The sequence below is a fragment of the Chiloscyllium plagiosum genome, unplaced genomic scaffold, assembly GCF_037043375.1.
Source record: "Chiloscyllium plagiosum isolate Xiang-an unplaced genomic scaffold, Cpla_swu_hap1 HiC_scaffold_27, whole genome shotgun sequence".
Lineage (NCBI taxonomy): Eukaryota > Metazoa > Chordata > Chondrichthyes > Orectolobiformes > Hemiscylliidae > Chiloscyllium > Chiloscyllium plagiosum.
The window spans coordinates 7,035,115-7,062,759 of record NW_028270165.1 but is presented as its reverse complement, the minus strand read 5'-3'; the positions used below and the strand labels follow the sequence as shown (position 1 = coordinate 7,062,759).

Genomic DNA, 27,645 nt, shown 5'->3' with positions numbered 1-27,645 from the left:
CGTACTTGGACACCGAGATCTCTCTGCTCATCTACACTACCAAGAATCTTACCATTAGCCCAGTACTCTGCATTCCTGTTGCTCTTTCCAAAGTGAATCACCTCACGCTTTTCCGCATTAAACTCCATTTTCCAGCTCTCAGCCCAGCCCTGCAGCTTATCTATGTCCCTCTGTAACTGACAACATCTTTAGTCAGTATCCACAACTCTACCGACTTTAGTGTCATCCGCGAATTTACAAACCCACCTTCTATGCCCTCATCCAGGTCATTTATAAAATGAAGAAGAGCAGTGGACCCAAAACAGATCCTTGTGGTAACTCACTCATAACTGAACTCCAGGATGAATATTTCCCATCAACCACCACCCTCTGTCTTCTTTCAGCAACCAATTTCTGATCCAAAAATTTGATTTTGTTCAAAAAATGCGCAGTCTGCTGGCAGTCAATGCAGGCAGTGCATGCATGTAATATTTTGTAAATTTCACTTTGGAAACAGCACCTGTCAGATTCAAAATTGGGATACAGACTGACTGTGACCTCATACCTTTAATGCATTGTCTGAGCTGAGATGTCACCTTTTGTTACAAACCTTAAGTTATCTCGAGAAGGTGATTTGTAAGAAGTTCTGAGATTTACATATTAATGATACCTACAACCCATTCTAAAAGATTAAAGACTGATGGTTTGCCACGTCTATGTTGAGTTTCTCACTGGTGTTGGTGTCAATGCCTTGATCCCGTGTCTGGTTGTTTCTAAAGATGCTGTATTGCAGGTTTATCCTGAATTTATACAGTTTTCCTTTGCTTCCCAAAAACAGATCTGCTCACACTGAGCAGTATCCCAATGTCGTGAAAAATGTTAACTTTCAGGTAGAGAGTTATTCAAGAGATGTTTTTACTTTTTTGGCCCTGTAAGATCCTGAATTAGCATCCTTCAGGAGAATTAGAGTGGAGTGAGAATGGATGGGGGGGGAAGAGAGATTGGGATGGTGCTTTCAATTTTGTGGAATAACGAAAGAAAAGATTGTTTTGCAGAAAAAGAATTGCTTGTTCTGAATTTCTACCCTGGGCTGATGTTAAAGTGGAGATTTGAGATGGCCCAGGGAATCCCTTGTGGTCTCAGACCTGTAAAGCCTCTCTCTTGATTCGTCCCGGAAATTGTACTGTTTGGAAGTCTGGAATAAAAACCTGTTATGGACAGTTTAGTATAATTTTAGTTATCCCCTTTATTCACTAATAGCATCACTGTGACAACATAACATTGATACCTATCAGCTAAACTAACTAGGTTCTAATAATCTAGGAGAGTAGGTTACCAGCTGTTCAAATGCCCAGCAGGCTACTCCAATGTATTGATACAAAGTGGCTTCCTTTGTACAAAAGTTTGAAAAAGAAATTGCATGTTCTTAATGAGGCAGATAACAGTGAAAGACAATAATTCATAAGGAAGAAAAGCTAATTGACAGATCTGTGAAGCTTGACTAATCACTCCTACAGGCCCTAAGCCATTCGTCAGGTGGGAAAAACAGCTGAGTTAGGCGCCTGCTAGTGAGATAAACTCCTCTCATAAAGAGGTACCTGTCTCAGCTAATTGGAGAGTTCACAAGATAACCTTGCACAGCTCACATGTCAGATACAGTTGTTTTATAAAATGGCTTCTTAGTAAGGAGGGCGAACGTTCAATCATAAAATGGCTTCCCGACACATTGTGCAAGAATCTCTTCAATATTCGACCTAGAATAATTTCTAAGCTAGGAGCAGACTCCTGCTTTTTAAACACTAAATCATTCTGTACCTGAGGCTGAGATGTTACTGTAAGGTTGCATTTAAACTGATTCATTCGTCTTCGAATGAAACATGCCTTCTTTTCAAGTTTGTGATTGAAATTCAAATAAAACATAAGATCTGATTAGTTAGAATTGACAGTGGGGCAGTCTGTAAAAACAGCAAGTAAGTTAAAGCTTTATCAGTATTTCCTTTTACAGAGTTTGCATTTCATAACCAGAATTGGCTACTCAAAAGCATCAAAAAGTCACAAAATGCAATTAAATTCAATCCATAGCAGCTAAGCACTAAGAGTTAATTTTCTACTGGATTCAACAGCCTCAGCACTAAAGTGGTGTCTCTCTCTAGTGTCCTTTTGAACTCTCAAGTCAGGATTTTGTAACAGCAAAGATTTATTTTCTCTGTGACTGCCCTGCTTGCAAGGGGTATAAGAATCCATTATAATTGACAGCAACTGACCGTTAATTACAAAGTTTTTGATAGTACCAAGTTTCGTTTCAGGGTCAGAATCAAACACTGTCATTAATTTCAAAAGGGAACAGCTGTGAATGTTATCACTTGGTGTCCTGTTCACACAGATTCACCGATGCTAAGGCAAACGTTCTTAATTGTCTTACAGCATCCTGTTATCACTTGGTAAGCCCAGGTGTCCCTATCTTTTGCATTCTTTAAGATCCCCCCTTTTCTGAGCCTTGCTGTCTGTCTATTTTCTAGTGTAATAAATGTGTTCCATAATTCAGCATTACATTTAGTCTAAATGTTTAAAGACAAGTTTTAAGCCTACAGACCTTCTCAGTGACAATGATGACTTTTGTAATCTCTTTTTACAGAGTATTTGATCTGAAAACTGAAGTTTAAAAATCAACAGATGAAGGGCTTATGCCCAAAACGCCGACTCTCCTGCTGCTCAGATGTTGCCTGACCTGCTGTGCTTTTCCGCACTTTTCGACTCTGACTCTCCAGCATCTGCTGTCCTCAATTTCAAGTCAATGTCTGACAGTCGTTCAGTCCATTGGGACTGTAACGGGTTTTGACTAAGATTCTGTGAGAAGAAGCAAAGTTTTTTGGTCCCTGTTTCAGTAAGTTTTCAGCATCAGTGGGACTGAATGAGAGACCCTCCTGTTATAGGGCACTGAGTGTGGAACCTAAAACAGTTATCCAGCCTGGAAAGAGGAATTCACGGGCGAGGAGGGACTGTACACGTGTTTGTGTGCTGTTGAAGCTTCAGCCATGGAGAAACCCGAGGAATCCCGCCCCGTGGAGAAACCTTGGAAGTGTGGCGACTGTGGGAAAGGCTTCCATGTGCCGTCTGTCCTGGAGGCTCATCAGCGCAGTCACACTGGCGTCAGGCCATTCTCCTGCCCTGAGTGCGGGAAGGGGTTCAGCAGTTCCTCCACCCTGCTGAGGCACCGACGGGTCCACACAGGGGAGAGGCCCTTCAGCTGCCCGGAGTGCGGGAAGGCCTTCAGCAATTCCGCTGACCTACTGAAGCACCAGCGGGTCCACACCGGGGAGAGGCCATTCTCCTGCCCAGAGTGCGGGAAGGGGTTCAGCAGTTCCTCCGCCTTGCTGACCCACCGGCGGGTCCACACAGGGGAGAAGCCCTTCAGCTGCCCTAAGTGTGGGAAGGCCTTCACCCAGGCCTTTTCCCTGCTGAGGCACCAGAGTGTCCACACAGGGAAGAGGCCATTCACTTGCCCAGATTGCGGGAAGGGGTTCAGCGATTCCTCTGCCCTGCTGACCCACCAGCGGGTCCACACAGGGGAGAGGCCTTTCAGCTGCCCTGAGTGTGGGAAAGCCTTCACCCATGCCTCCAACCTGCTGACCCACCGGTGGGTCCACACCAGGGAGAGGCCCTTCAGTTGCCCTGAGTGTGGGAAGGCCTTCAGCAATTTCTCCCACGTGCTGATCCACCGGCGGGTCCACACCGGGGAGAGGCCATTCGCTTGTCCTGAGTGCGGAAAGGCCTTCAGCAATTCCTCTGACTTACTGAAGCACCAGCGGGTTCACACCGGTGAGCGGCCCTTCAGCTGCCCTGAGTGCGGGAAGTCCTTCACCCAGTCCTGCAACTTGCAGAGGCACCAGCGAGGGCACCAGCGCTCCCAACAATCGGATTCTGCCAGTGAGGCTGCTGTGGGTCACCCCCAGGACTGAACCTCCTGCCCAGTCTGACAGTGAGAGAGTTGGTGGGCTTGTTTTGTTTTCTGCTGGACTGCACCCACTCCCACGGTGGCTCAGTGGTGAGTAGCATTGCCTCACAGTGCCAGGGGCCCGGCATTGGGGCAACTTTCTCCTCCTGTGCCTGCGTGGGTTTTCTCTGGGTGTTCCGGTTTCCTCCCACAGTCCAAAGGTGTGCAGGTAGGGTGGATTGGCGAAGCTAAATTGTCCCAGTGTTCAGGGATGTGTAGGTGTGGTGCATTAGTCAGGGGAAGTGTCGAGTAATAGGGTAGGGAAATGGGTCTGGGTGGGTTACTCTTCAGAGGGTCAGTTTGAACTTGTTGGGCTGAAGGACCTGTGTCCACACTGTAGGGATTCTGTGATTCCATGAACTTTGATCCATTGGGCGCTACTGCACGTTCCCACTGACACAATCTGCACAAACCTAAGCCTGTGAGACCATCAAAGCAGACATTAGGCCATTCAGCCCATCGAGTCTGCTCTGCCATTCGTTAGAGACAAAATCAAACTGCAGATGCTGGAATCCAAAGTAGGCAAGCAGGAGGCTGGGAAAACGCAGCAAGCCAGGCAGCACCAGCAGTGACGTCAGTGTTTCAGGTATTAACCCAAATCATTGACTTCTCCACCAGAAATGATTTACCAGGATGTTGCCGAGAGGTTGAATAGACTGGGCCTGTTTTCCCTGGAGTGTCAGAGGTTGAGGGGTGACCTTATATGGGTTTATAAAATCATGAGGGGTTTGGATAGGGCAAATAACAAGGTCATTTCCCTGGAGGTTGGGCAGTCCAGAACCAGAGGGTTTATGGTGAGAGGGGAAAGATTTAAATGGGACCTAAAGGGCAACCTTTTCATACAGAGGGTGATGCATGTATGGAATAAGCTGCCAGAAGAAGTGGTGGAGGCTGGTACAATTACAGCTTTTAAATGGCATCTGGATGGGGACACGAATAGGAATGGTTGAGAGGGATATAGGCCAAGCGCTGGAAACCGACCCTTTGATCCAACTCATTCATGCTGACCAGATTTCCTAAATTAATCTAGTCCCATTTGCCAGCACTTGGCTTGTATCCCTCTAAACTATTCCTGTTCATACACCCATCCAGGTGCCTTTTGATTAGATTCCCTACAGCGTGGAAACAGGCCCTTCGGCCCAACAAGTCCTCACCGACCCTCCGAAGAGTAACCCACCCTAACACTACAGGCAACTTAGCATGGACCTCAAGGGACAAGTTTTCACACAGAGGGTGGTGCATGTAGAGAATGAGCTGCCAGAGGAAGTGGTGGAGGCTGGTACAATTACAACATTTAAAAAGCATCTGGATGGGTATATGAGCTAAATGCTGACAAATCGGAGTAGATTAAATTTTGGATGTCTGGTCAGCATGGACGAGTTGTAGCGAAGGGTCTGTTTCAGTGCTGGACATCTCTACGACTAGGCCTCTCGGGTTCACACACAAAGAATCTGTCAGTAACGTTGGTTTCAGAGTTCAGTTGAAGCAATGTGGTATCTTTTAGAGACTTCGAGTCAAAAGAGATGCACAGCAGGGAAACAGACCCTTCAGTCCAACTCGTCCATGCTGACTGCATATCCCAAATTAATCTCATCCCATTTGCCAGCACTTGTCCATATCCCTCTAAACTCTTCCTATTCATGTTCTTATCCAGATGCCTTTTAAATGTTGAAATTGTACCAGCTTCCACCACTTCCTCTGGCAGCTCATTCCATACATACACCACTCTCTCCGTGAAAAGGTCACCCCTCAAGTCCCTTTTAAATCTTTTCCCCCTCATCCTAAACCTCTAGTTTTGGATTCCCCACCCTGGGGAAAAGATTTTGACTATTTACCCGACCTGTGCCCCTCATAATTTGATAAATATCTACCAGGTCTCTCCTCAGCCTCCAATGTTCCAGGGAAAATACCTGCAACTTATTCAATCTCTCCCTATAACTCAAACCCTCCAACCTCAGAACCATCCATTTAAATCTTTTCTGAACCTTTTCAAGTTTCACAACATCCTTCCTGGAGACACAATTTGCAGGTGTACAGTGTTATGGACCAGGCCAGATCCCCTCAAAACATTCTAGGAAGGTAGCCCAGACCCTAACTTTTTTTAGTTGTTTTAGGCAGAGGTATCTCAGGAGTGATGTAGCTGGTCAAACCACTTGGCTTCCAGGAAAACTATTTACACACCGCCGAATGAAACACAAGTAAAAGAAAACAGATTTTAGAATAGCAGCCATTCATAAACCCGACCGTCACGACCTCCCCGCAACTTAAGAAAGCAGCTGTTCAGATTTCCTGCAACATTCTCATAAACACACCCTATGGCAAAAAGGAACGGTTAGTTCAAACAAAGGTTCTTACAGGAGAGATGTTAGTGAGAGTCAGCCAGAAACATTTGTTGAATCAGGGAACCTTTCTTCCCCCAGTAGCTTCAGACAGACTGCTTGCTAAAACTCAAACCAAATCAGAGTTAACAAAAAGGAGAACCGCCCTTTCATTGTACAAGTGTTTTACAAAAAAAACATCACAAATCCTTTTCCCCGATTGTTGCCTTAGCCAGTATCTGTTAGCCATTAGCAAAGTCCCTCACCACAGATGAATCAGAACCTCTGCCTTTTACAACCTCTCTTCAAAAAAAAACAAGAACAACATCTTCTTCAAAGGAGCAGCATTGTCACAACAGAGAGCACCTGAACTGAAGCATTTGTATTGAAAGGCCATACAGTTCGCAGGCTAAGACAACAGTTTTTCAATTTAGCCAATCAATTTAAACCAGGTCCTTTGGCTTCCAAAAACCTGTTAAATTTCAATCTGATTGTTTGAAAACAGAGAAACAATCCTATCATAAAAAAGAAAGATATGTCTTCAAGGGTACAAAAGAAGGGGGCAGTTGGACAGAAGCCCAGAGCTAAACAAGGAACAAAGAAAGCTACAGCACCGGACCAGGTTCTTTGGCCCTCCAAGCCTGCACCAATCCAGATCCTCTATCTAAACCTGTTGCCTATTTTCTAAGGATCTGTATCCCTCTGCTCCCTGCCCTTTCATGTATCTGTCTAGATACATCTTAAATGACACTATCATGTCCGCCTCTACCATCTCCGGTGGCAATGTGCTCCAGGTACCCACCACCCTCTGCATAAGGAACTTGCCATGCATATCTCCCTTAAACTTTTCCCCTCTCACCTTGAACTTGTGACCTCACTAGTAATTGAGTCTCCCATTCTGGGAATAAAAGTTTCTTGTTCTTTCCTTAGATTAGATACACTATAGTATGAAAACAGGCTCTTCGGCCCTGCAAGTTCACACCAACCCTCTGAAGAGTAACCCACCCAGACACATTCTCCTACCCTTTATTTACCCCTGACCTGGCAATTTAGCATCACCAATTCTCTTGACCCACACATCTTTGGATTGTGGGAAGAAACTAAAGCACATGGAGGACAATCAGAGACGGGGAGAATATGCAAACTCCACACACTCGCCCAAGAGGGAATTAAACCCAGTGCCCTGGTGCTGTGAGGCAGGCGTGCTAACCACTGAGCCACCATGCCACCCCATGGTTTGTAGATCTCATTCAGGTCTCCCCTCAATCTGCATCTTTCTAATGAAAATAATCCTAATCTACTCAACCTCTCCTCATAGCAAGCGCCCTGTTTACCAGGCAACATCCTGGTGAACCTCCTCTGCACCCTCTACCAAAAGGATGTGGATGCTTTGGAATGTGGCAACCAGAACTGTATGAAGTGTTCCAAATGTGGCCAAACCGAAGTCCTATACAACTGTAACATAACCTGCCAACCATTGTACTCAATCCCGGGGAAGGAAACCCTCCAACCTCAGAACCATCCATTTAAATCTTTTCTGAACCCTTTCAAGTTGCACTACATCCTTCCTGGAGACACAATTTGCAGGTGTACAGTGTTATGGACCAGGCCAGATCCCCTCAAAACATTCTAGGAATGTAGCCCAGACCCTAACCTTTTTTAGTTGTTTTCGGCAGATGTATCTCAGGAGTCATGTAGCTGGTCAAATCAATTGGCTTCCAGGAAAACAATTTATTTACACACCGCCGAATGAAACCTTCATGACCACTCCATTGACCTGTGTTGCCACCTTCAGGGTACAATCGACTGAACGCCCAGATCTCTAACTCCCCCTCGCGAGAGCCAAGTGTCCTCCGTTCTATTGAGAGGGGGAAATTGGCCGTCAGTCATCTCTGTATTAGAAAATGCATCATTTAAAAAAAAAACTGAGAAGGGCATTCCTGACAGAAGATTCAACAGAAGGCGGCACAGAGTATTCCAAGAGACACATAACCTGGCTGTAATCTGAGAGACTAAATTCCATTTTTTGTTACGAGAGGGAATCATATTTATTGGATCATCATATCACGAGAATCTTGTTTCATTCCAGAACAGTCAGTAGTTAGAAGGGATTTATTTGGTTTGTTAATAGTTTAGTTTATCTGTTCACCGTTACTGTTGGATAAATAAATGGATTTTTGTTGATTTTAAAGTGTCAGGGATTTATTTTTAAACATTAGAGCAGGTTACACCACTTTTCACATTAATTTTACAGATTATAGGGTGATGCGCTTGTCTTTGGGTGTTTCGGTTTGAGCTCTCTGGTGGGGTGGGGGTTGGTGTCTAACAGTATTGACGTGATGTCATGTTGAATGCAGTGGAGTCAATATTAATCCCAGCCTCTTGCTCTGGTTGTGGGTGAATCGCCTTAATTTGGCCACTGACTCAGAAACTAACTGCTGAAATAATGATTCACACTTCATTGCACGTAGCAACTAAAACTAAAAACCCTCAAGTAAGCAAGTTCAGTCTCACCGTTGCCACCCTCCCCCCACCCGGCTATCACCTGATTGCTGGCAGAATTTAACCGAGTTTCCATCGACAGTGCCCATCTCTGGAAAGGTCAAGGGGTTTGACACAATATTGTTCGTCCAATACTGCTGCTGCATCATTCTGGAGCGAGAACGTAGAACAATACAGCACAGTTCAGACCCATCAGCCGTCGATGTTGTACCAGCCTTTTATCCAACTTGAAGATGAGACTAGCCTGCATTGCCCTCAATTTACTGCCGTCCATGTGCTTGTTCAGCAGTCGCTTAAATGTATCTGACTCTAATTCCAACCCTGGAAGTGCATTCCATGCACTCACCATTCGGAGTAAAAAACCTACCTCTGCCATCTTCCCTAAACCTTCTTCCAATTACCTTAAAATTATGCCCTGTCATTTCTGACCTGGGGAAAAAGTCTCTAGCTATTCGTTCTATCTATGCCTCTCAACATACAGTACACCTCTATAAAGTCACCTCTCATCCTTCTTCGCTCCAATGAGAAAGGCCCTAGCTCCCCCAACCTAAGACATGCCCTCCATTCCAGGCAGCATCGAGGTAGATCTCCTCTATACCCTCTCTCAGCTTACACAGCTTCCTGTTGTGGTTCTGTTCACCGAGCTGGGAATTTGTGTTGCAGACGTTTCGTCCCGTCTAGGTGACATCCTCAGTGCTTGGGAGCCTCCTGTGAAGCGCTTCTGTGATGTTTCCTCTGGCATTCTCCCTACACATCTTCCCTAAAATTAGGTGACTAGAAGTGAACACAATATTCCAAGTGTGATCTAACCAGTACTCCATACAGCTGCAGCATAACCTTGCAGCTCTTAAGCTCAATCTCCCTGCTAACGAAAGCCAACACACCGTACACCTTTGTAACAACTTATCAACCTGGGTGGCAACTTTGAGCGATCTATGGACTTGGACTCCAAGATCCCTCTGTTCCACCACAGTCAAGAATCCTGCCTTTAACCCCATAGGTTGAACAAACAGAGGAGTTTGGTGAAATGAGAATCATTAGATAAATGCTACTGAGCGAACTGATGGTGCTATGGGCTGGCAAATCTCTGGGTACAGGTGGACTTCAGAGAATTTTAAAAGGTGGCTAATGAGTTCATTTTGCATTAATGTTAATTTTCCAAGATTTATTAGATTCAGGCAAGTTTTCCTCAGACTGGAGAGTAACATATTTAATACTTCTGTTCTCGAAGGGAAAGATACATCATGGAAAATGTGGTCCCTTGAGTCTATGGCAATTAAACATTTGTTTTTGAATCAATTAAGGAGATTATAACCACCATGTCAAAAAGCTTGTGGTAATTGAAAAGAATCAGCATGCTAATATGAAAACGAAATGTTGTTTCACCAATTTATTCATAGAATTCCGAGAGTGTGGAAAGAGACCATTTGGCCGATCAAGTCCTGCACCAACCCTCAAGTGCATCCCAACCAGATCCAGACCGCCACCCTACTCCCGTAACCCTGCATTTCGCATGGCTAACTCACCAAGCTTGTACATCCAAGGACATTACGCAATCCAGCGTGGCTAATCCATCCAACCTACACATCTTTGGACTGTGGAGCCCCCAGTGGAAACTCATAAAGACATAGATAGAACATGCAAACTCCAAATAGATAGTCGACTCAAGGTTGAAATCAAATAGGTGTCTCTGGCCGTGAGAGGGAGCCACCGTGCCACCATGCTGTCCTAAAGGAATTCTTTGAAAGAGTATGTAAATTGAAGCCTGTGGATATACTGAACTTGAATATCCTAAAGGTGTTTGACATGTTTTCACGAAAAGCATACTACACAGAGGAGCTCATGGTGTAGAGTATAGTTATAGAACATCAACTGACTGGCAGAAAACAGAATACGCAAAAATGGTTCTTTTGTCAAATTGGTTGTATATGACAATGTATGGTGGGGTTCCAACAGGGATCTCTGCTGGCTCCTCAACTTTCTACAATTGGATAGATGACTTACAGGAGGGGATCAAAGGTATGTGGTTACCTTTGCAGGCAACACAAAGATAGATGGAGATGTACATTGTGGGGATGACATATCAATGATGCAGATTGATAGATTGGTTAAATAAATAAGCAAAACTCTTGCAAGTGGTGTACAATATGGTAAAATGCAATTTGTTACCTACTTGGAGAACAACTGCATAATTCTGAGATGTAGAGGGATCCGGGGGCCTTGCAAATAAGTCACAAGTTAGAATGCAAGCACAGCAAGTGATTAGAAAGGCCAATGACATAAATGTAAGGCGATTATGCCTCAGTTACAGAGCAATGATGGGACTACATCTTGAACACGGTGCTCGGTTTTGATATCCTTACCTAAGGAAGAATGAAAATACATTAAAGGCAATTCACAGAAGGTAAACTAGATTGACACCCACAATGAACAGACTGTCTAATGGAAAATCATTAGACAGGCAGGTCTAACTTTCAACCAGAGTTTGGAATAGCAAGGGGTGATTTGATTGAAGTTTCTATGAGCCTGAATGGTCTTCAAAAGATGGATGTTGAGGGATGTTTACTTACTGTTGTGAACGAACAATTAGATCACCCATTTATAGAGTCATAGAGATGTACAACATAGTAACAGACCCTTCGGTCCAACCCGTCCATGCTGACCAGATATCCCAACCCAATCTAGTCCCACCTGCCAGCACCCGGCCCATATCCCTCCAAACCCTTCCTATTCATATACCCATCCAAATGCCTCTTAAATGTTGCAATTGTACCTGCTTCCACCACTTCCTCTGGCAGCTCATTCCATACACATACCAACCTCTGCGTGAAAAAGTTGCCCTTTAGGTCTCTTTTATATCTTTCCCCCCTCACCCTAAACCTATGCCCTCGAGGTCTGGACTCTCCGACCCAGGGAAAAGACTGCCTATTTACCCTATCCATGCCTTCATAATTTTGTAAACCTCTATAAGGTCACTCCTCAGCCTCCAATGCTCCAGCAGCTCAAATCCTCCAACCCTGGCAACATTCTTGTAAATAGTTTCTGAACCCTTTCAAGTTTCACAACATCTTTCCAACAGGAAGGGGACCAGAATTGCACGCAATCTTCCAACAGTGGGCTAACCAATGTCCAATACAGCCGCAACATGTCCTCTCAACTCATGTACTCAATACTCTGACCAATAAAGGAAAGCATACCAAATGCCTTCTTCACTATCCCATCTACCTGCAACTCCATTTTCAAGGAGCTATGAACCTGCACTCCAAGGTCTCATTGTTCAGCAACACTCCCGAGGACTTTACCATTAAGTGTATAAGTCCTGCTAAGATTGGTTTTCCCAAAATGCAGCACCTCACATTTATCTGAATTAAACTCCATCTGCCACTTCTCAGCCCATTGGCCCATCTGGTTAAGATCCTGTTGTAATCTGCGGTAACTCTCTTCGCTGTCCACGACACCTCCAATTTTGGTGTCACCTGCAAACTTACTAACTGTACCTCTTATGCTCGCATCAAAATCATTTTGGTAGATGACAAAAAGTAGAGGGCCCAGCACCGATCCTTGTGGCACTCCACTGATCACATGCCTCCAGTCTGAAACACAACCCTCCACCACCACCCTCTGTGTTCTACCTTTGAGCCAGTTCTGTATCCAAGTGGCTAGTTCTCCCTGTATTCCGTGAGATCGAACCTTGCTAATCAATCTGCCATGGGGAACCTTGTCGAACACTTTACTGAAGTCCATATAGATCACATCTACTGCTCTGCCCTCATCAATCCTCTTTGTTACTTCTTCAAAAAACACAATCATTTGTGACAAAGAAGGAGGGAAATTTTTTGGAAGGTTGTGCAGCTTTGGAATACTTTGCGACAGAAGATAGTGGAGACAGGACCATTGAATATTTCTAAGGCAGAAGTAGATTAATTCCTTTGCCTAAGAAGAGGTTATGGGGATGGATGTGAATGTGCAATGTATAACACAAAGTAATCAGCCATTATCTTCTTGGAGTGGAGCAGCTTAATGAGCCGAATGGCTTACCTCAGCTCCTAATTTGGACATTCATATATTCTGCTAGCTAGAATGACCTGAGTTTGACCAGCATATATTTCCAATAAGCCCATGTTGATTCTGCTCTGTCCTGTCATTAATTTTTAACTGTCCTGTTATTGTACCTTTCATTATAGATTCCCTGTGCTCTCTTCCTTCTTTCTAAAACAGTGGGATGACATGTGCCACTTTCCAATTACCACTTTCCAGTGAACTAGCGTTAACCACCAAGCCCAGGGAATTTAGCTACTTTAAATCCTATTCAATTCTCTGATGCATTTTTGTTTTATACATATTAATATCCGTCAGTTCTTCATTTATACTAGCCCCTACAATCGCCATAATTTCTGGAAGCTATTAGTATTTTCCACTGAATGACATTTCCATCACTGAAACTCTTACCAGCAACATCCTGTGATTTAAACCTGTGACCTCCTGATTCAGAGAGAAGGCTCATCCCTACTAGCAGCTGGTTTGCGTGTATGACTGTCACCAACACGGGGGCAGTTTGGGAAATCCATTCTTGTTGGGCCAGTAAATACTCAATTCACGCTGCTCAGCATCAAAGGAGTTGACAGTGTCATGACAGTGTCAGTACCAAAGGAGTTGACAGTCAGTAATTTGATTTATCTGAAACAGGTGAGATGTTTCCTGCCTCTGTGCCAAAAGCAAAGATCATGTCCAAAGAATCTGTCCCTAGTGGAGGTTTACTGCTAACAATTGGAGTCCAAGACCTTTGTCCTTGGTTACTGATAGCTTATTGCTCGAGAGGTTGGATCAAGGGGACACCTATCTAGTTCTTGGTCAACTATCAACTATCCAGGGGCAGGGGGGGCATCAACTTGTGCAGAAAGGAGCAGGAAGAAGCTAAACAGCATTCATGGGTTAAGCGAATGAGTGGAAAAAATGTTTAATGTCACCCAATACGACAAAATCAGAACCATTTACTTTTCACCCAAGAAAGACTGATTGGAGAACTGCTAAATGATGAGAAACTAAGCACTATAAAAGGGAAAAAAAGACTTTGGAGACCAAGTACACAAATCATCAAAAGTAGCAGACAGGTACAAACACCAATTGAAAAATACAAATAGAGGCCTCTATTACAAAGGAGATGAAATACATGGGGTTGAAAATTTATGTTTCAGTTCCAAGCATCATAGAATTCTAACATCACAGATAGACACCATTGGCCTGTCATGTCTGATAACTGAATTCTGGTGGAGTTTCCTCGCTTTCACATTTGTGGTGTGAAATTCTAACACCACCTCTGCACACTTCTGGAGACCTCGAGTTTACAGAATCACGCCACATTCCTCTCTACCTCCTCCAGGAATAACCATTTCTCCTGAGATACTGCCAGTTCCTCAGATTACTTGGTACCCCCGAATACAATCCACATGTCAGGAAATCTCTGGTGCTGCCCCTACACCAACAGTCACCCTTGGAACTGAAGAAAATGCAGAAATCTAAGGTGCAAAGAGACTTGGGTGTTCTAGTCCAGGATTCTCTCAAGGTAAACTTACAGGTTGAGACAGTAGTTAGGAAGGCAAATGCAATGATGACATTTAATTTGACAGGACTTGAATGTAAAAGTCGGGATGTACTTGAGGCTTTGTAACACTCTGGTCAGGCCATATTTGGAGTATTGTGTGCAGTTTTGGGCCCAAATCTCAGGAAGGATGTACTGGCCTAGGCGTGTGTTCAGAGGAGGTTCACGAGAATGGTCCCAAGAATGAACATCTGAACAAATAAGGAATGTTTGAGGACTCTGGGTCTATATTTAATGGAATTTAGAACGATGACGGGGGATCTAATTGAAACCGACAGAATTCTGAACAGACTGGATGTTGGGAAGATGTTTCCTTTGCTAGGAAAGGCTAGGAGCCGAGGGCACAGCCTTAGACCAAAGGGAAGACCCTTTAGAATGGAGGTAAAGAGAAACTTCTTCAGCTAGAGTGGTGAATCTATGGAATTCACTGCCACCGAAGACTGTGGAGGCCAGGTCATTGAGTACATTTAAGCTGTGAAAGATAGTTTCTTGAGTATGAAAGGGATCAAGGGTTACTGGGAGAATGGGGTTTAGAAACTTATCAGCCATGACTGAATCGCAGAGCAGTCACAATGGGCTGAATGGCCTAATTTCAGCTCCTATGGTCTTATGATACACTGATGTGTGGAGAGGTGAGGAACGGGGGGAAAGAGATGAATACAATTAAGGGGAAGCTGGATACAGATGAGGGAGAAAGGAAGAGAAGGAAATATAAGAATTGTACATTAAATTACAGAACACATGCAGAGGGATCTGGGCATATAGATCTCTGAAAGTGGCAAAGCATGCAGCACGTGGTCAAGAAGGCATACAGCATGCTTGCCTTAAGTGTAAGAGTTGGCGAGTTATGTTACAGCTATTTATTCCGGCCACATTCATAACATTGCGTGCAGTTCTGGCCAGCATGCTACCGGAAGGACCTGGATGCTCTGGGAGAGGGTGCAGAGAAGGTTCACTAGGATGTTGCCTCTCATGAAAGCAAAAATCCTCTTTGGATTTCTTTTGATTTGCGAAAACAGGTACTAATGTGGGTCTTTTGTAAAAGCAAAGTGGTATAAAGCAAACGTGCGATAAGTGGGGGATATCAGTTTGCTGATGAGGGATGGGAAGGGGCGATGAAGAGGGGTAGGTGGAGGCTCAGGCAGAGCAAAAACACTGATAGAGGCCAATTGAGCCGACCAGCCTAGCCCTGTGGGACAGAGACAAATGTATCTATTTCAGACCTACCTGCAGGGGTTGGACAAACATTACACTCCATCCAGGGTAAAAATGTCCTCCATCTGCTCCTGCAGATCAATTCCGTAGGGAAGGTGCTATCACACAGAGCACTGGAAGCAAAGTGGGTGCGAGAGCAGCAAACCCGACAGAAAGGATCCTCTTGCCCCTCCCACTTCACCCACTAAACAGGGTTCAAGGTGTGACTCAGCGGCAGTAACAGCAGAATACACTGGCACGAGAGTGTGTCCAGCAGAGATTCACACGATCGATCCCTGGAATGGTACGCCTAACATACGATGAATGGCTGATGATCCTGGGATTGTATTCATTTGCATTCAGAAGGTTGAGGAGAGATCTAATAGAAACTTACAAGATCATGCTTGGCTATGAAAGGCTGGATACTGGGAAGTTGTTTCCATTAGGCGGAGGAGACTAGGATCCAGGGACACAGCCTGATAATTCGAGGGGGTCAATTTAGAACAGAAATGAGGAGACATTTCTTCAGCCAGAGAGTGTGGGCCTGTGGAATTCATTGCCAGGGAGCGCAGTGGAGGCCAGGACGTTAAATGTCTTCAAGGCAGAGATTGCTAAATTCTTGATTAAGGAATTAAGGGCTACAGGGAGAGTGTGGGTAAGTGGAGCTGAAATGCCCATCAGCCATGATTAAATGACAGAATGGACTTAATGTCCTTACTTCCACTCCTATGTCTTATGGTCTTAATTCATCGATGTTGACTAGATATTCTAAATTAATCTAGTCCCATATGCCAGCACATGGCCCATACCCCTCTGAACCCTTCCTATTCAGAAACCATCCAGATGCCATTCACATATTGTAATTGTACCAGCCTCCACCATTTCCTCTGGCAGCTCATTCATTACGCTCAATACCCTCTGAGTTAAAAAGTTGCCCTTAGGTTTCTTTTAAATCTTTGCTCATCCACCTCACCCTAAAACTATTACACTTTAGTTCTGGACACCCCCAAACCCAGGGGACAATACCTTGTCTATTTACCCAATCCATGCCTTTCATGATTTTATAAATGTATACAAACGCCTCTGCCGCACTCGAGAAAACAGCCCAAAACAATTCAGCTCAAACCCTCCAACACTGGCAGCATCCTTGTAAATCTTTTCTGAACCCTTTCAAGTTTCACAACGTCATTTTGATAGGAGCGAGAGCAAAAGTGGCCAAACCAATGTCCTGTACAGCCACAACATAACCTCCCAACTCCGATACTCAGAGCATTGGGAAAGTTGTATTTTGTGGGTTTTGAAAACTGGGAAAGAATGGAAGTATAACCTGAACTTTTGATAGTCAGTTTGGAAGCATCAACACTTCGGGGGGGGGGGGGGGGGTAGCAGAAAGAAGAGATCAGGGAAGGAAGCCAAATGTGCTGCAGCCAACACGGAGCAAGAACAGAGGATGTAAAACTGTTGCAGCCAGCTTGAAGCTGCAATGTGGATCATTCACGTGCTGTACTTGAACCTGATGCATTTATTTGTGGGAATCAGATGCATTTTAAAAATAAAAATGAAGTATCTCCCCCTCCCCCATAGCTATCATCCGTCCCTCCTCACCCGGGTAATTAAGACACATACCTGAGTTGGCAGAGTAGATTCCCTCCTTGGATTCACTCCAGTTGCTACAAGTGAACAGATTTCCCCCTCCCTCTCTCCCTCCCAGGATGAGGAGTTGCCCAGAGGAGGGTGTTTCACATTGAAAGTGAAACTGCCACTTCCGCGTTGTGATGTCAAAAATGGGGCAGGGAGCGGGGACAGGCCGAGAGCAGAACTCTGCAGCAGATGGAAGAAGAGCAGTTTGCAAAAATCCCTTCCCTTCAAAGAATCCTCACAGTGTGGAAGCAGGCCACTCGGCCCAACAAGTCCAAACCAATGTCTGAATGGTAATTCACCCATATCCCTCCCCTTATTGCCCGACATTTATCCCAGAGTAATACACCGAACTTACACATCCCTGGACACTATGGAGGGAATTTAGCCTGGCCAATCCACCCTTGAAGATCTGGATCCCAGACGGGACCCCTTGTCTCGAGATCGGTCAAAGAATGAACAGAATGCAGACTGTACAAAGCAAAGTTATCAGTTTAATAAAGCAAGGCAGTGTGACGCAATTCTGTCCAGCAACACAGAAGTTAAAGCTTCTGAGCTCCGTGGCGAAATTGCAGAATTACTTTCGAAAATTACATATCATTTACATGTTTTTTAAGAGACAGCACAGCCTTAAAAGACCAATCAAATGTAATAAGGTGACATGATTGACAGCAGGTTAGTCCAATATTTCCTAGGAAACAGATTGTTTTACTCCCAAAATCATCCTGTGCTTGCTAGTTCAAGGTTAGTTCGAAAACCAAATTCATATGATTCATATTATTAAACTCCATTGTTTTCTTTTCCCCAAAGCTAACCAACTCAGCAAAGCAGCAATTCAAGTTCACAGTGTCAAATCATAACCTGAAGCCATTTTAAATTGAAAAGCCATTTTGTGGTTTTTCAAACCTACATACACCTGTTGCTCCTAACAATAGCCTAAATTCAAATTTTAAATTCTCAACTGCCCCTGGGTTCATCTCCATCATTGCAAGCTCATCAGACGAGCCCCTTGCAATGTGGGGGGATGATAAAGATCGAACTTGCCCTGCGGTGTGGACTTGCAGCATTGGTGCACAAGAAGGGACAGTTTACCTGTGCGATCCCGAGCAACCAGAGACTGTGCACCAACTATGCCAGGAAGATGTCCTTGTCTGCCGAGGGTCTGTACATTACCAAGAATGACTATTGCAGTGGTCAGAGATTGAACAGGAGAAAGTGAGGGCTGCAGATGCTGGAGATCAGAGCTGAAAATGTGTTGCTGGAAAAGGGCAGCAGGTCAGGCAGCATCCAAGGAACAGGAGAATCGACGTTTCGGGCATAAGCCCTTCTTCTGAAGAAGGGCTTATGCCCGAAACGTCGATTCTCCTGTTCCCTGGATGCTGCCTGACCTGCTGCCCTTTTCCAGCAACACATTTTCAGCTTCATCAGAGATTGAACAGTTCATTTACAGAACAAGTCTAAATGGTCTTTACCCTGTAAAGGTGTTGTGTGCCAGTTTGATACCAGTTGTGCTATGAGCTACCCTGGTAAGCCTTGCCCCATCCAAATAGGTCACACCACAATAGAGAAGATAGGGAAATGTTATCTTTCGATTACAATTTGTTTCTTCAAAGTCACAATAGAATATTTGTCAGGGATGAAGTGGTCTGTTATGTGCTGACTTCAGCAAAAGACTTTTTGACCCCTAATGGCACCAATGTCTTCCCAATTATGGGATGGGTGGAACTGTTCTGGGACAATAACTGCATCTCTTACCTATCTATTGAACAGCCTTAAGGAAGTCACAAAGACAGGCATGCCTCTTATTGGCAAGGTCCCTCCCTTACCTATACTAAACCTGGTTATTATTTTGAATAAAGTAAGTACTCCTCATGCTGTAACTGTAGGAACATAGTCTCCCCTGACTTTTGCATAGAATGGAAGAACCCAAAAGCTCTACAAAACAGTAATATCACTCTTTGGGATATGCAGCTCTCAGTGACTTTTTTCTGTAGGATTTTCAGGAGTTATTAGCCATCAAAACCGTACTTATATCGTTTGTGGTATCACCCTTTTGGGTAATGAGACAACTGCTGCTTTATTGAGATCAGGATTTAAAATTTGAATTTAGGCTGTTGTTAGGAGCAACAGGTGTATGTAGGTTTTTATTAACCACAAAATTGCATTTCAATTTTAAATATTATTTTAAAATAAATATAACAAAATAGCTTCAGGTTATGATTTGACATTGAACTTGAATTGTTGCTTTGCTGAGTTGGTTGGATTTAGAAATAAAAGAGAACAATGGCGTTTGCATAATATGAATCATAAGTAATTTGGTATTCGAACTAACCTTGAACTGGCAAGCATGGGATGATTTTGTGGTAAAACAATCTGTTTCCCAAGAAATATCGTTGGACTAACCTGCTGTCAATCATGTCACCTTGTTACATTTTATTGGTCTTTTCTTGTAATTCAGGCTGTGCTGTCGCAAAAATAAATAATTCGTAATTTTCGAATGTAATTGTGTAATTTTGCCACGGAACACAAGCTTTTAACCTGTGTTGCTGGACAAATCTGTGCTAGGCTGCCTTATGTCATTAAGCTGATAACGTTGCTTTAAATAGACCGTACTCCTAGTGATTCTTTTGACCGATCTCGGACCGAGAGACCTAATTGAGAGGGTCCAGACCTTCACCCCAACCTGCAGAACCCCGAACACCATGGATACACTTACCTCGGCCAATCCACTCTAACCTGCACATCTCTGGACACTGGGGGTAAATTAGCATGGTCAACATACACTAACCAGACCATCCTTGGGGATTATCAGTTATTTAGCATGGCTAAACCCCTCCTAACCTGCACATCGCTGGACAGTGTGGGGAATGAAGCTCGGCCAAGGCCGAGGTTACCACGAGGTTGGAATTCTCTCCCGGAAATGACAGTTGATGGTGCCCTCACCAAGATGGCCGCCCGCGCTCCCCGCCCCAAGACAACAGGCGCCTGACCCGCACAAAGATGGCGGCTGGTTACCCGGGCAACCCGAGAGCGCCTTCGCCAGTGAAGTAAACACTGGGCCTGTGGTGATTTTATTCGCGGCCTCAGGCCTCCCCCTAGGAGTTTATAAACTCCCCAGTCTCCCTCCTCCCGCGGTTCCCAATCCTACCCTGTCTCACCGTCTCCTCTCCCCGGGGGCAGGAGCCAGGTCTTGGCGCTCGGGCCTGGCGACCTCCCCGGGATGTTCCTGAAACCTGGTCCTGTTCTGAAGGAGGGTCACCGGACCCGAAATGATTTCTCTCGGCACGAGCTGCCGGACCTGCTCAGCTTTTCCAGCGGCTCTTATGACTTCAGCCACCTGCGCCATTCTGCTCCCACACTCAGGAACACTGCCTCAGTCCCGCTGCAGGACCTGCACTGCACATGCGCCAGCTCAAAAGGGGCGGGGTATGTGACGTCTACCGGGTTGAGGGGGCGTGGCTGTGGAGGCCACCAACCAATCGGTGACAATGGGGGCGGGGCGATCGTTTTGCCGGCCCCCAGCCTCCAGAAAGGTGTTATTTTAAAAAGTTTCACCGTAGTGTTTTTTTTAACTTTTCAGCCTGTTGTGAAATGTTATTCTGGACCTCTGGAAGGGTCAAACATTAGGAAAGTTTCAAACCTAAACAAAGTGATATTAAAAAATATAAATAAAAATAGGTAAGTTAACTTACAAAAGAGACCTCGCACTAAATATCAAAAAGGACAGCAAAAGCTTCTGTTGGTTTGCTAATGGAACAGAGTCGCTGAGCTCAGTGTGGTACCTTGGAAGATGAAAACTGTGAGTTCATGGGGGAACACTGAAGTGGCAGAAATGATCTCAATTTTTACGTTGGCAGACAACAGAACTATTCCTATTAGAATTGGCAAGTCAGAGGCTATAGAAGGGGTAGAACTTTAACAATCAACTTTGAGAGGGTAAAGGTACACAGCAAACTATTTGGATTGAGGACAGACAAGTCCACTGGTGCTGATGGCCTACACCCTGGGTCCTGAAGGAAGTGGCAGCGGAGATCGTGAACTCATTAGTTACAATATTCCAAAAATCTCTAAACATGGGAAAGATTCATTGCGTTTATTTAAGACTGATATACATATATATATGTTCCTGATTGTCAAGGGGATCAAAGGTTATGGGAAGAAAGCTGGAGAATGGAGTTGAGAAACATCTCAGCCATGATTGAATGGTGGAGCAGACTCGATGGACTGAATGGCCTAATTTCTGCTCCTGTGTCGTATGATCTTATGGTTCCATTGGATTGGAAAAATGCTAATGTAACACCTGTATTCAGAATGGGAGGGAGGCCATATGTGGGAAATTGCAGACCACTTCGTTGAACATTTGTTATAGAGTCATAGGGATGTGCAGCACGGAAACAGACTCTTCAGTCCAACTTGACCATGCCAAAAGATATCCTAACCTAATCTAGTCCCATTTGCCAGCACTTGACTCATATCCCTCTAAACCCTTCCTATTCATCTACCCATCCAGATGCCTGTTAAATGCTGTAATTGTACCAGCCTCCACCACTTCCTCTGGCAGCTCATTCCATACAAGCACACCCTCTACATGAAAAAGTTGACCCTTAGGTCCCTTTTACATCTTTCCCCTCTCACCCTAAATCTATGCCGACTAGTTCTGGACTCCCCCACCCCATCAAAAAGACCTTGTCTGTTTATCCTATCCATGCCCGTCATTGTTTTATAAACCTCCATAAGGTCACCCCTCACCTTCCGAACCTCCAGGGAAAACAGCCCCTGCCTATTAAGTCTCTCCAAAATGCTCCAACTCTGGAAACATCAGTCTAAGTCTTTTCTGAACCCTTTCAAGGGAGCAGGCAGGAAAATGGGGGTGATGAGCAGTCTTGATCGAATGACGCAGCAGACTTGATAGGCTGAATGGCCGAATTCTGCTCTATATTTGTGAACTTTTGAACTCTGGAGCAGGCAGGACTTGAACCCGATTCAGGGTTAGGATTACTACCTCTGTGCGACAAGACATCCATAAAAATATCAAATCCTCCCCATCGGGGAGTCACAGTCTCCTGAGTCACAGATGGGGATACTAACCACTACACTACTGAGGATGCTGGACAGTTGCAAGATGATGGAGATAGGAGTGGAGAATAGGTGGGTGCTTCAGGAACTATTATAGACATGAAAGTGTGAATGGCCTCCTTATGTACTGTGGAAAAACAAAGACTGCAGATGCTGGAAACCAGAATCTAGATTAGAGTGGTGTTGGAAAAGCACAGCAGGCCAGCAGCATCCGAGGAGCAGGACTAAGCCAGCCAATGATCTGACCTGTGCCACACAAGCACAGTCCCCCTGGAGTGTTACCAGAGGTATGTTCAAGCTGTAGGAAGAGATCCAATTCCCGGTTTGACCTGGAATGTAATCCCCACAGGCACACAGTGGCGGTGATCCACTTGCTGCACATGTGGGAAGGAATTCACCGAGTCATTCAAATTCAAACACATCATTGACTTCCTACTGGACAGAAAGGATTAAACTTCTCAGCAACAACCGCTTTTAAAAAAGTTTCATTTTTATAGTCGTAGAGAGAATCACAGTTTTCCAAACTGTGGGCCAATAATGGTGATGTTGAGAGACCAGGTTTGGAATGCATGGCCGCCCAGGTAACAATGGTTGCTATGGGGCTCACAGTGATGACTGAGGGGCCTTTAGATGCTCGGTTCTTTCTGTGTTGTTGATGAGGCTTGGCCTCATGGACTGCTCTCTGAAATCAAATTCAAAATAAGTTTTGAAAATTATGAGAAAAATCATACCCAGAAAAGACAGTGAAAAACTGTTCACCATGGTAAAAGCATTGAGAATAAGAATGCAGATTTCAAATCCATTACAAGGAAGAAAATGTGATGTGAGAAAGAAATTTCACACAGTGAGTAAATAGATCTGGAAGACATCGCATGGAACAGTGGTTGAAGCGGATTCAGTTAAGAGCATTGGAAAATTATTTGATGACAAGTAATGTACCAGTTTCCAAGGAAGGATCAGGAAAATGGCACAACGTCAGAAAGCTCATTTCGAGAGCTGCATGGACATGATGGGCTGAATGGTCTGCTTCTGTGATTTAGTAATTCAGTGGTTCATAATTGCTTATCAGGTCTTCGTCAGTTGTGAACGTCAAGCGAACATCTGCTATTTTGTATGGTCAGTCATGGAGATCAGTCAGATCGATGTTTTATAACTGCAGGGATTGGGACTAGGACCCCAGGTATTCACAGTATGTGTCAGTGATTTAGATGAGGGAACTAATTGGAATATGTCGCAAATTGCAGATGCCACAAAGCTGTGTGGAAGGGAGAGCTGTGAGGAGGATGCAATGTTGTTTGGACAGTCTGAGTGAGTGGGTAAATGTATGGCAGGTGCAGTTTAGTGTGGATAAATGTGAGGTTATCCACTTTTCTAGCAAAAATAGAAAAGCAGATTATTTGAATAACTGTAACCTGGGAGATGGGAATGTTCACCAAGAACTAATCCAAGATGGAGGACCAGACAATTTGTGGCTGTAAGAGCTGCTCCTTTTTTGAGGTATTTTCAGTGTTGGAGGCGATTTCCTTGAATTCCAGGAGCAGCAATTAAAGTTTTATATGCTGTTGCATTGTTTTGGAACTTTAGAGTAAAAAAATCAACAAAACAGCACTTTCAAAATGGAGAAAGACAGCTAAAGGCAGCGAGCACATGGTCTGTAAGGGAGAGAGAGAGAGAGAAAGAAACCTATACTACTAATGGACACAGCAGTGAATCTGCATAGTTACTGCCTTTGCTGTTTGAAATCATGTATCTCTGGACATCTTGGAAAAATTAACAAACAGCAAAATTCACAGCTGATCTTGGAGGAACATGTGTAGGAGAGCTCACAGCATAGGAACAGATTAGTGCGTAGTTTTTAACGTGTAACCTTGCTGTTCGTCTGCAGTAGTGAATAGAGTGGGTTCTTTCTTGATTATATGTTGTGAGATTTTAGAAGTTCACCAGCGACTCCACAACAGGGAATGTCCAATCACCTGCTCCAAGCACAGGAAGGGATTCATCAATTCTTCCAGACTGCAGACGTACTCGCGGGTCCACACCAGGCACAGCATGCTCACCTGCTCTGAGTGCGGGAAGGGCGTCACCCCCTCCTCCAACCTGCGGAGGCACCAGTGAGTTCATCGCAGGGTGATTGAAGGAACAAGGGCCAAGTGCCATTATCGACTGGACTATCAACCCAGTTCTGGAGACTCCTCGGAACTCCTGGGTTCGAATCCTGCCACAGCAGATGGCGGAATTGGAATTCAGTCAGAAATCTGGAGTTCAGAATCTAATGATGAAATAATTTTCTGGGGAAAGAAAACCCTCTGATTCACTCATGTTAGAGTCTGTCTGCAACCCAATCTTGAGTCAGACTGGTTCTGTTTCCAAAGTAGGGATTTACAACATGTCACATGGATTGACTGCCTGAAGATTGTGTGCTTTTTGAGCAAAATATAATGTATCTGCAAATAAAATTCTGCAATTGCAATTTCACCCCATAAACTGATGTGTGTGCGTGCATGAGAGTGTGTATGTATGTGCATAAGAGCATGTGTTTGCATACGACCATGCTTGGTAAAGTGTGTGAGTAATGGGGTACAAGCCTGTATGAGTGGGGTCACTTGTAGTGTCACATGAAACCAAGGTCCCTGTTGAGGCCATACTCATGGGTTCCAAACTTGGCTATCAGTTATACAACACACACTGGAGAGAACAGAGTGGGGCTTGTCTTTCAATTTGCAGAAGGTGGGACGCTCTGGATGCTGTGATCCAGGGCAAACACATCCTGGAGAACATTCATTCAGAGAGATGGAGCTGGAGGCCAGGCTGCAGACATGTTGAGGGTAAAGTGGGAAAGTTAACCAGGCACTTTATTCCGGGAGACGGTCATTCCCCTCTGGAGAGAGCCTTTTGTTTGCATCAGTGGACAGGGTCAGGAGGGTGTAAGTGCAGGTCTGGCAGGTAAAGGGAATCTGATAGAGGGCTGCAAGTGGGAGGAGCTAACTGGTTGGGCAGTGGGAGTAAAAACAACATTGGGGAGGGGGAGGTGGTGGTAAGGGACAGAACAGTGACAGGGATGGTCTCCGTTCCCTGCAATTGTCAGCAGGAGCACAGATGGCATTGGTGTCTGTTTGGTGCCAGGATTCAGGAACTGATGTGCTCAGGGCTGGAGAAGTGAGAAAGTGAGGTTGCAGTGGGTGTGGTCCAACAATGTCAGGAGGAGAGAGCCTCTGTTGAGGGCATATGAGAAGTTAGAAACTACTAGGACAAAGCAGAACATCAAATCTCGGGGCAGCACGGTGGCTCAGTGGTTCATATGACTGCCTCACAATGTCAGGAACCTGGATTCGGTCCCACTCTTGAGCAGCTGTCTGTGTGGACTTTAACACGTTCTCACCCTTCTGTCTGTGTGAGTTAACTCTGGGTGCTCTAGTTTCTTCTCACAGTCTAAATATCTGCAGTTCAGGGTGGATCGGCCGTGCTAAAGTGTCCACATATGTGCAACTGAGGGTTGGTTAACCATGGGGAACTGCAGGAAAAACAGGTGGGTCTGGATGGGATACTGTTTGGAAGGTCAGTCTGAATTTTATGGGCCAAATGGCCTGTCGGGATTATATGATTCTACTGCATTAGCCAAGCAGCTATTGAGAAACGATTGCCTCATGTCTGCTGTGAGTGGAATGGGTTCCAATTCATGTGACACTGACACCAGTCCTGAGAAAGGTGGGATTTGTGCTGTTCCCCAACCATTTGGTCCCCATCCACTTTCTCTCCTCACACTCTGCACCCACCAATTCTCTGTGCTCAGCCTTCTTCTCTCTCTTCCCCTCATTTTCTGCACCCCATCCTCATCTCCCGTCATTTTCTCTCTCTCTCTACCCCCATTCCCCTGTCCATTCTATCTCCCTCCTACCATTCCCCCATGCTTTCTCGTTCCCTCTTTGATTGCTGTATCTCTTTCTCAGGAAAGAGAGAGAATTGATAGTGATGACTCTACCTGGAAGACAGGGGTGTGCAAGAAATGGCTGATCTTTAAAATTAAGAACAGCTAAAATGATATATTCAGAAACATTGTTAACATCTAAAAGTATATGAATTTATTTTTTAAAAAGCTGTAGTCATGTTTCTGAAACTTACATTGAAATAGATGCATAGAGTCATACAGCAGAGAAACAGATCCTTCAGTCCAACTCGCCCGTGCCCTCCAGATATCCTAAGTTAATCTAGTGACCCATTTGACAGCATTTCGCCCATGTCTCTCTCACACCTTCCTATTCAGGTACCCATCCTGACCCTGATGCCTATGCCGTCTAGTTTTGGACTTGCTCTACCTGGGGAAAAGACATACAAAGCCGGACGAAATTCAAAAGGAATAAAATGTCGAGCCACAGGGAAAAATAAAATTGTGGCTACAGCTTTTTTTCTCCTTTGACATTTGGACGCTTAAAATCTGTCAGTAACGCCAGCACCTCCACAGAGCATACTGCGCATGCTTCTCTGTGTCAGCGAGCACTGCGCATGTGCTGCGGTGTCAGCAATAACTGCGCATGTACTGCGGTGTCAGCAAAAGCACTGAGCATGCTCGTCGCTGTCCGCGGAAACGGCGCTTGACTTTCTTCTGAAGGACCAATGGTGAGACCCGGAGGACCAGAAGGAGCCTGGTCCTCCTGCCAATCAGAGCCGCCTCTTTGTCTGAATGCGGAAGTTGGGCCGTGAGTTTCTGACGCTGCTGTTATTCCTCTCTTTGGATGAAGATTGAGCTTCACCCTAGACTGCAACTCTGCCCAACATCTGTGGGTACGGCACTCTCTTTTCTCACCCACTTTTTCATTTCTTTTTCGTTCTGGGATTCAGTTGCTGACTTGCACGATGAAGGGAAAGGGAGTGAATCCAGGGAGGGACAGACTCTGGAAAAGTTGGTCCAGGTCTGTGTCTCAATTGGCAAACGCACAGCAAATGCAGTACCACAATGTAAAGTTAAAGCCTCTTGCTTTTAAAAAAAGGCAGAAAGGATGTGCATGGTTTAAATGATAATATATTGGTATGTGGAGAAAGTGAGGACTGCAGATGCTGGAGATCAGAGTCAAGTGTGGTGCTTGAAAAACACAGCAGGTCAGGCAGCATCCGAGAAGCAGGAGAGTCGATGTTTTGGGCACGAGCCCTTCATCAAGAATGATGTGTGGATGTACAAAGGGACGTCAGCGTCCTTCTGCACCAGTTGTCAGACAGGTGCAGCAAGCAGTCAGCAAGGCAATAGGAATTGAGTTCAAAAATGGGGTTGACTTCCTGCAATTAGGTGTGTGTGGGGGGGGTGTCATTGAATATATTCAAGGCTGAGGTCATCTGACTTTTGAACAACAAAG

At 44.9% G+C, this 27,645-nt stretch overlaps 3 protein-coding genes across 8 annotated transcripts in view; 1 reads left to right on the top strand and 2 right to left on the bottom strand.

Moving 5' to 3' along the window:
* The window catches only part of LOC148142982 (uncharacterized), a 146,389-nt gene extending 135,465 nt beyond the window's left edge, over positions 1-10,924 (top strand). For 3 of the 5 annotated variants that reach the window (XM_087973958.1, XM_087973957.1, XM_087973956.1), the window contains exon 5: positions 2,615-5,633. In XM_087973958.1, the coding sequence (XP_087830084.1) occupies positions 3,015-3,938 (924 nt within the window). In that variant the 5' untranslated portion in view covers positions 2,615-3,014 and the 3' untranslated portion in view covers positions 3,939-5,633. Of the gene's footprint in view, positions 1-2,614; positions 5,634-10,193 lie in introns of those variants that run through there. The other 2 variants (XR_015751079.1, XR_015751080.1) reach the window with 2 other exon arrangements.
* LOC148142977 (uncharacterized) overlaps positions 1-27,645 on the bottom strand; it is a 425,985-nt gene that overhangs the window by 185,538 nt on the left and 212,802 nt on the right. The window lies entirely within an intron of this gene.
* LOC148142981 (uncharacterized) overlaps positions 1-27,645 on the bottom strand; it is a 73,192-nt gene that overhangs the window by 15,682 nt on the left and 29,865 nt on the right. The window contains exons 4-5 of the mRNA XM_087975768.1: positions 24,398-24,515; positions 22,737-22,982 (exon numbers count right to left, since the gene is read on the bottom strand). Coding sequence (XP_087831894.1) covers positions 22,737-22,982; positions 24,398-24,515 — 364 coding nt within the window. The remainder of the gene's footprint in view (positions 1-22,736; positions 22,983-24,397; positions 24,516-27,645) is intronic.